The sequence below is a fragment of the Frankliniella occidentalis genome, unplaced genomic scaffold (assembly GCF_000697945.3).
Source record: "Frankliniella occidentalis isolate FOCC.00 unplaced genomic scaffold, Focc_3.1 Scaffold39, whole genome shotgun sequence".
In the NCBI taxonomy this organism is placed as follows: domain Eukaryota; kingdom Metazoa; phylum Arthropoda; class Insecta; order Thysanoptera; family Thripidae; genus Frankliniella; species Frankliniella occidentalis.
Window position 1 is genome coordinate 1,778,460 of NW_026267169.1, and position 8,397 is coordinate 1,786,856.

An 8,397-nucleotide genomic window follows, 5' to 3' on the forward strand; every position below is an offset into this window, starting at 1 on the left:
GGGGGGGGGACCTGGGGGGAGACACTCACGGTGGCATTGTGGCGCGCGCAGTCTGTCCAGAACTTGGAGGCGGAGAACTTGGGCGCGAAGGCGACGGGCACGCGGTGCGCGAGCGCGAGGCTGGCCGCGTAGGCGCCGCCGGCCGCGTGGTACATGGGCAGCGAGCAGTAGAACACGTCGCGGGCGGGGTCCATGCCGACCACCCGGAACAGTCCCATGGGCCAGAACAGCGTCCGCCCGTGCGTCACGATGGAGGCCTTGGGCAGCCCCGTCGTGCCCGAGGTGTAGATGTACATGAGGTGGTCCCAGTGGCCCGGGGTGAAGTCCACGACCGGCTTGTCCGTGCTCTCGGCGGCCAGCAGCGGTTCCAGGTCGGCGAACCAGTCCTGGGCGCCGCCCCCGAACTGGTAGAAGCTCTCCACCGTGCTGAGGTCGGCGCGCACGCCCTGGACGGCTAGAAATCGAAAAGAATAAATAAATAAGGGGGGTGATTAGCAAAAGGGCAAACGACTCCGCTTCGCCAGCCGGAAGGGCGTGGACGCTACGCGGCGGTCAAGCGCGCTCGATATTCACGTAGTGTTTGTTCGCTCAACAGGTACGTCACTCAAGCACCTGCGATACGTGCACGCTATTAATTAGATAGGCAACATTTCGAAAAAATTAATGTAAAAAGTCTAAACTTTGAAAGTATACAACTTGTAAATTTAAAAGGATAAATAAAAAGGAAAGGAAATAAAGTAAAGTCAGATAATTGTAACGAGGTCATCTCATCTGCAGGGGTTCAAAGGGGCACTCAAACTCACCGGCGGCATACTCTTCCCCAAAGAGCACGACCTTCGCCCGGGCCGTGTTGATAGTGTGCGCGAGCGGCGCGTCCACCAGGTTCCGGTTGATAAGGGCCGTGACGGCGCCCAGCTTGGCCAGGCCCAGCCACACGCAGATGTACTCGATGCGGTTGTCCAGCACCAGGGCGACCACGTCGCCGCGGCGCAGGCCGGCCCGTTGGAAGGCGCGCGCCACCCGGTTGCAGTAGGCGTCCACGTCGCGGTACGTCCACGTCTGGTCCTCGAACAGGAAGCAGGGCGCGTCGGGCGCCTCGCGGACGTTGCGCTCGAACACGCTCACCATGGTCTCGTTGTCGCGCGCGAAGCGCCTCCACGTCGTGGACGAGCGCAGGAAGACGTAGAGGAACCTGAGAGGGGCACAGGACGACGTGTGAGACCAGGGACCGGCGTGCTCGCGCTCGGAGTCTTCTTCTTAGGACAATACCAACCAGCGCGTGCACGCGTAACCCTTACCTGATGTCCCTGGGGAGGACCCTGAGGATGGCGTAAAGGCGCCGCCAGTGCTGGAACACGACGGTGACCAGGAAGGCGACCAGGACGCCGACGACGCGGGCCCAGCCCGCAGTGGCCGCGCCGGTCATCCAGTTGCACAAGACCGACAGCAGCACGAAGGCCGCGGCCGCCCTGCCCTGCCAGACGCTCTCCATGTCGAGCTGCACGCCTCGCTGAGGGTCCACTGCTTGTTGTTGTCCGTCTCGAGATGCGCTCCCCGCTGATGCGATCCGGCGACTAACCTCCAGCCTCGGGCGCCCGTCATAATATGGGGAAGGGAGGGGAGAGGGAGGGGAAGGGCAGGGGGAGGGGCAAGGCAAGGGCGGGCACGGAGATAGGGGTGACTGCGGGGAAAGGTGAGCGCAAATCCCGACAAATCCGCGCACAGAGGTGGACGGAAAAGGAAAGAGGGGGGGGGGGATGTGACGATGAGGATGCAGAAAAAACCGATGGGTACGACAACAGCTCAGCTGTTCCCTATTTGTGGCCTTATCTTTACTGAGTAAAGAGACTAATAGACGATTTGGGCTACCTCTGACCACGAAGAAGAAAAGAAAAAATGCGACAAGCATCATGGCCGCTGGGGTGGAGTGGGGGGTGTATGAAAAATTCTTCGACCACAAAGAAAGAACAATTGAACGCCGACCGCTCAGTCAATTTCTCAGTTGTGGTCGAAGAATGTTTCATACACCCCCCAGCGGCCATGATGCTTGTCGCATTTCTTCTTTTCTTCTTCGTGGTCAGAGGTAGCCCAAATCGTCTATATTGACCGCGCACCCGTAACACCCCCGAAACAGAATCAATTGTTACGAGATTATCAAAAGTAATAAAGTTTTCAGGCAAAATAAAATTGGATGGAGGGTGGAGGTGGGCAAAGAGTTCATGAGGCGTTCTGCTGCATCTCGACGGTCCCCGCGAGTCTCCGCAGCACAGCCAGCATAGCCCATGCGCGCGGCGGGGGGAGCGCTGACCGGACCAAAACAAAAGCGATCCGCACTTTGCTCCTCCTCGGCGGCGTCCGAGGGAGCGCGGCCGGCGCAGCCAGGGCCGCTCTGCTGCATCTCTGTCTTTATCTGGCGCCAGGGGAGTGTGCGAGGGAGTGAGTGAGAGGGGGAGAGGGTGGCATCCCGAACGTGGGCAGCGGACTTGGTGCGACGCGGAAGATGGACCTCTCTCAACTAGGACGGTCACGGCTCGGACCGAAAAACCTTGAGTCATTATTGTATGGCCCCCAAGAAGTCAAGGAGGAGGGGAGCGCCCCGAGCACATGGGGCGGAGTTTTGTTGCTGAGTCACGGGGCGTCAAGTCAAGGCGTCACCACCACGACGACGCGACGACGCCACCTGCCACCCCGCGACAGGAACAGCGTGTCGGGCGGAGTGTCCACCGTCACGGCGCCAGAGGAAGGATGCTGCTCACGCCCTCGCGGTTACACTCGTATTACGTGTCTGACCTGGCGCCCGTCTCGTTCACACACACACACACAAACACACATGGTTCGTTTTACTCAAAATTATTTATTCGGTCACCTCATGGGACTTATCGACCAATGAGGAAAAACCCAGTTCCCAGAACAACAGGGGAAGGGGAGGGGCGGGGGATCGGAATCGTCCACGGGGACGATCGCCTGCCAACTAGTTCAACTACATTTGTAGACGTGGGAAGGCGGCCGACTGTCAGACAATGCTGCGATCGATTACCCTAACCGGAGCAGAAGCGCATATGTTCCCTCTCCTCATCCTGCTCCTCCTCACGGCTGACGCAGCCGCCGCGCGCCGGCCGGTCCGGACCCAGCTCGTCCTGGCTCGTCCCCGCAGTGTATAAAACGGTTTTATTCTCCGAGCCTCCCGCTCCTCCCTGCGTCATACTGTCTGTCACTGCGTGGTCACTGGCGTCCCGCGCCGCGCCAGGCCGCTCGCTGCAGACGAGCCTGAGACGAGCCCCGGCCCGGACCGTGCCCCGTTCCCCCTCCTCCTACACATTCTGAATCTGATCTATACTGTACTGGACTGTATTTCGCGTTCCAAGCAGTAGTGGTATTAATACCCGAGCAGAACAGTTCACAAGCAGACGTTCTCTTCTTGATCGACTTTATTTCCAAGAAGTCTCCTAGGAAACCTGCCTTGCATGTCAGCTTGCGCCGCGAAATACGTGCTGGAAGATGAAGCGCCGTCTTCTAACCGAGTGCCTGCCTGCTGCGCGAAAGACCAATCTGACATGTAATCAGCACTCTCTCACACACACGCGCGCGCGCGCGCGCGCCTTCCCTCTCCAGGAGGCGCGCGCGCGCCTGGAGCCGGCCTCTCCAGGAGTCCAGTCCGGCGCGCACAGGTGGAGAGGAGGCAGGAGGCCCGCTCCCGCCGCCGAGAGAAGAGAGGAGAAGAGACTCGCGAGTGACGCCGCGACGCCGCGACCGGCCGGTTGTGTTGGAGACGGACTGTCGTTCTGAGACGATCCTCGACGGCTCCGGCCAAACTACCGTCGAGGCTGGCCTCGGGGAGGGACGAGTACACCGTCAGCGACTCGAGCCGCAGGGTGCTTCAGAGCGGGTCGCGCGGACTCCCGCGCCCGCGTCGTGTCGTCCACGTCGTGAGCGACGACAGAGACAGCGCGCAGGGCGCGGCCGCGGGGCGGCGGCGTGCGAGGTCTGCGATGCACTTCATCAGGGAGAAGTGAAGTGATTCATCGCAGCTCGAGCTCGACCAAGGTGCGGCCGGGTGCGGCGAGGAGGCGCCTGCTCCTCCCGCGCGGGACCATAGAGGTGTGCCCGCCCGCCGCGGGGAAGTGTTCACGAGGAGCTGACGCAGGAGCTCATCGCCGCGCTCCACGGCGCTCAGCAGCAGCAGCAGCATGGCGTGCCGCGGGGGCCCTCCTCCCTGGCGCGCGCTGAACTCCGCCGTGCTCGTCGTGCTGCTGGCCTCCGCGTGTAGCGCAGGTAAGTGCGCGCCTCCTCAAGTGGGAACGAAGATCATGCGCGATGAAAACCTTGCAGTCCTTGACGGCCATGTGCTACTATGCGCCACACACTGCGTTCCCAATATTATAGGACGAAGTTAGTCCGAGCATGAAAAGTCGTCACCGAAACATACCATAGTCGCGTCGCGCTCGACGATTACTTGCAAAAACTTTCGACTAGTGAGGGCGGGCCGCACACGGGAAAAAGACCCCTTGGGCGGTCCTAATCAGGGAAAGGGAAGGGAGAGTGGCCAGGGGCGGGGAGCGCGGGGGAGCGGAGGAGGGTGAGCAAAGCGCGAGCAAACAGAACAGGCCGCGCGGGCCGGGAAAGGTTCTCGGGTCGGAGTTAACACGGTCGGCCCGGGCAGCGACCAGTGCCAGGGCCGTAGCAAAGCGATAAAACCACCGTAGGAGGCTCGTTCAGATTTTGCTTTTGGGCGACGGTGGACTGGAAAGATCACGGGGCGGGCTGCCTCTCCTCTATGTGCGTAGGACAATGGTCTACGTACTGAAATACTTTTTATTTTTTTTAAACGGGTCCCTCCTGGGAAGACTCCGCGCGAAACAGGTTTTATTCGCCGTTGTGGGCGGGCCGAGCGCGCGCGCGCCCACCGTCGCCGGCACGTAGTACCCGCTGCAGACGTGACGGTCGGCCCTGCCCCCCCCCCCTCTCCACAAGTGATAACCAAACGCATTACTGTCCTGCTGTTGCTGCAGGCATGTGCCCGCCGCCGACCTTCAAGACGCTGGACGTGCAGTGCCGCTGGGTGCTGGGCCGGCCCGTGCCCTGCGACGCGCCCGTCTCGCCCGGCACCACGGCGCTCTTCAGCTGCAAGCCCCAGTACCGCCTGCCGCAGTCGGTGCGCGACAGGCGGCCCGGCGCCGCCGCTGCCGCCCAGCACCCGGAGCAGGGCGACTACGGCCTCGAGTCCGCCGTGTGCCAGGAGGACGGCTCCTGGGCGCCGCTGCCCTTCACTTGCGTGCCAGGTACGACGCGCCGAGCGCGGCATGCGCGACAGGCGTTTACTTCCGTCCACATCCATTGCACCGCGCTTGACGCGCCACTCTGTCAAAAAGGCCACCACGACGCGGTCTGATCACCGGAACCTGAAAAACCGGCGCAATCAACCGGGTGTTTGTCCCTCGCCGGGACTCATTTGAAACGGAAAGTTATTGGCAGCGAGCCGACACGCGGGTGCTGCACCTGACGGCCGGCCCTCGCCGCGAGGATACCCGGACGAGCAGTGCCCATCCGCGGCCGCAGAACGCTCCCTGGAAACAATCGGTCGGCGCCGTCCGACGTCCCTCTCTATAGAATGGACTTGGGTGGCGCCGGGACGACAGGCAACCCACCGCACGCCGGCGCGACAGCGGCTTATAGGAGCGCGGCAAAACGAGACCGCGGTGGCCTTCCGCAGCCGTGGAGTATATTGACTTGACTTGACTATGAGGCAGTTAATGGACGATAGGAAAGAAAGCCGCAACGACACTTCCTGTCCACATTCCAGCTTAGTCGATAAATAGTATGCAACTATCGGGCATGTTGTACCATATGTTTCGTTCAAAATCTACAGTCCTTCAAACTTGCCAAACGAGACCATTCATCGGTATTTTATTTCTCACTGGGGTACACTTGTACTGCTACTAGGGTTTAGGAATAACAGTGTTTTCTACCACAAAGCATGAGTACATTTTCTCAGCTTTGCCAAACAATAACCTGAACCTATATTGGCCGTACGGAAAAATTGGAGCTTTTGGAAAATTCCAATCTACTGGGGCGTCATTGACCTCGTAAACTCCCTGAAAACAAAAGTGATCACAGTTTTCACATTTAGAATTCTTTTGTGTTTGAAGCCATAACTCAACATATGCCACATCACACAGATGCAAGTAAAGGAGTGAGCAAACTCGCTCCTGGGAGAGCGATGTTGTGAATCCAATGTCGTTTTTGCAACATTTTCGGTTACACAAAGAAGTAATTTCACAAACATCGCTCTAACAAAGCGATTAAGCCATACGTCGCTATATTCGGGCAAGAAAGATCACGCTTACAGAAGTTTTACAGTGTACCAGAACCAGAAAAATTATTAATAAGCATTATGGCCAGAGTAGACTCATTAATGAAGTTTGAGTACTTACAGGTTTGATTGAGCATACGCCGCCAATTTCTTTCTTCTTGAAAAAAACATCGTAAAATCCAGGGATATTTTCTTTTAGAGCACGACAAGCAGAATTGTTAAAAGAACCGACAAATGCATTTTTTTTCCATTGGTTATTTGACCGAACATCTATATTTCCTTTCACCTGTTATAATAAAGACAATAAAGATACACCCTTAGACCCGCTTTTTATCAGCGTCTGCCAGGTTTTTAAGGCAAGTAGCTGGTGGGTTATCGCGACCATTAACAAATGTCGTACCTACCCAGGCGCTGTTATCCATAGACACACTCTGGACGGTAATGTTACCGGTCAGGAGTTGAAGCTCTTTTGGTTTATGTGGGTTGAAGTGACTGATGCGCAAATACCATCTCGCCGGAAGAACGCGGTTGTCTGGTTCACACATGTAAAAGCGTTCGGGGACAACCTTGTAAGGGCCCTACTCGATGAAGAGATTCGAAACATGAGCGTTAAAAGAAATCGCATGGTGGAGACACTGGGTTGACAATGTATTCAAAATGTTAAATAAGCATTTGACAAATAAGATACTACGTAACTTACCGCGAAAGTGTTGATAGCTTTGCCACTAACGTGGCACAGCAGTGCCAGAGCCAGGAGTATGAATAACATCATTGGCACACCAGAATTGTAGCATTTCTACACTTGAAACCTGTAAACACGGAGTTCGTGGAGGCTTGTATAAACACGCAGTACCAGGGAGCTCTGTACACACTAAAGTCTTATGAACTTTTTTGTTCATAGCTCACTGAAATCTGTACACGTGCTCGGCCTACGCCAATGCATTTCTTTGCAAGACTTTAACAGTGTACGGATCTGCCACGAACTCCGTGTTGAGGTTTCAAGTATCGATTTAGCAAGCAGCACTAAACTGTCTACTAGAAGCCAGTGGCCAAGCCCAAAGATCTCCTCTGTGAGACGTATGTGCTGCGGCCACGGGCATCAGGGCAGCACCAAAGCGAAGCGGCAGTCCTCGGGCAGTCCAACCACTAATGAACACAGAAGTTGATCCAGAGATAGTTTTTAGCCCGCTCTTCTGCTTTGTTCTACATGCGGTGGTCCAGCTCTGATAGCGCCATCACTGACACGAATTAATTCTAAACATGAAGCGGATAGTTTGTGTACTGTACAGTACTTGATATAAAATGATCACTATGAAAAATATCGTCCTAAACTATCACATATTTTGTAGTTAATATTCCAAGTCGATGTAATTTTACAATTTTAAATTGTAATTTTACGACCCGCATCAAGGAAAATTTTCCGTAAAACCTACAACTAATTTTCACAGTGCATATATTTCAAAGGCTAGACGGTGTAGGATTCTCTCTTTTCTCCAGATGCAATTGGATTTGGTAGCTCAGGGTAAAGGAACGAACCGGCCATTTACTTGTCTACACCATGACTGATCTTTATTCACAGATCCTCAACAGTTATTCACAGGGTGTACACTAGCGCCCTCTATATGCAGGACACGACATCCCTCCCCCCTTTTAATCTCAAAAGACAAGTAATTTAGTACAAAAGTAACAAATAAAAGAATAATGATTATATAAAGGTTAAAGAAAATATAAGAGAACATTATATAAAAAGGAACATTATATAAAGGAGAACATTATATAAAAGAGAACATTATATGGAATAGCATGAAATTGAACAATGATAATATCAAATAAATCAAACATAATCAGTCATCCAGCACGGCTTCTTCCTCTCTCTTGCTGGTCTCTTTGGTGTGCCAGGACCGTCGGCTAGCTGCAGTCCACCCTCGGCACCCTCTTTGGCGTTCACGTCGCCTCCTCCCACGCTGCGTCGACCTCTGGAACTTGTGGTCGTCGCCGTCCTTTCCACGGAAGACGTCGTCCTCTCCGTAGACTTCCCTGCCGCCAGACCCTGCTGTCGCGGAGTCTCGCCAGCGCGCGGGGTCTCC

General features: G+C 55.7%; 3 protein-coding genes across 4 annotated transcripts in view; 1 reads left to right on the forward strand and 2 right to left on the reverse strand.

Moving 5' to 3' along the window:
* The window catches only part of LOC113202643 (long-chain fatty acid transport protein 4-like), a 14,747-nt gene extending 12,914 nt beyond the window's left edge, over nucleotides 1-1,833 (reverse strand). Inside the window, exons 1-3 of the mRNA XM_052266435.1 lie at nucleotides 1,299-1,833; nucleotides 804-1,192; nucleotides 30-454 (exon numbers count right to left, since the gene is read on the reverse strand). Coding sequence (XP_052122395.1) covers nucleotides 30-454; nucleotides 804-1,192; nucleotides 1,299-1,492 — 1,008 coding nt within the window. The 5' untranslated portion in view covers nucleotides 1,493-1,833. The remainder of the gene's footprint in view (nucleotides 1-29; nucleotides 455-803; nucleotides 1,193-1,298) is intronic.
* Nucleotides 1,834-3,651: 1,818 nt separating this feature from the next.
* The window catches only part of LOC113202629 (phenoloxidase 1-like), an 8,449-nt gene continuing 3,703 nt past the window's right edge, over nucleotides 3,652-8,397 (forward strand). The window contains exons 1-2 of the mRNA XM_026416957.2: nucleotides 3,652-4,272; nucleotides 5,010-5,279. Coding sequence (XP_026272742.1) covers nucleotides 4,188-4,272; nucleotides 5,010-5,279 — 355 coding nt within the window. The 5' untranslated portion in view covers nucleotides 3,652-4,187. The remainder of the gene's footprint in view (nucleotides 4,273-5,009; nucleotides 5,280-8,397) is intronic.
* On the reverse strand, nucleotides 5,885-7,461 carry LOC113202630 (uncharacterized). 2 transcript variants are annotated; one of them, XM_026416960.2, is made up of 5 exons: nucleotides 7,340-7,461; nucleotides 7,011-7,119; nucleotides 6,715-6,888; nucleotides 6,432-6,596; nucleotides 5,885-6,092 (listed from the first exon to the last, which is right to left on the reverse strand). In XM_026416960.2, the coding sequence occupies exons 2-5, from the start codon at nucleotides 7,080-7,082 to the stop codon at nucleotides 5,937-5,939; spliced, it is 567 nt and encodes a 188-aa protein (XP_026272745.2). In that variant the 5' UTR covers nucleotides 7,083-7,119; nucleotides 7,340-7,461; the 3' UTR covers nucleotides 5,885-5,936. The 2 variants fall into 2 exon arrangements, with proteins under 2 accessions (XP_026272745.2, XP_052122400.1); XM_052266440.1 differs by having other exon boundaries at nucleotides 7,217-7,443.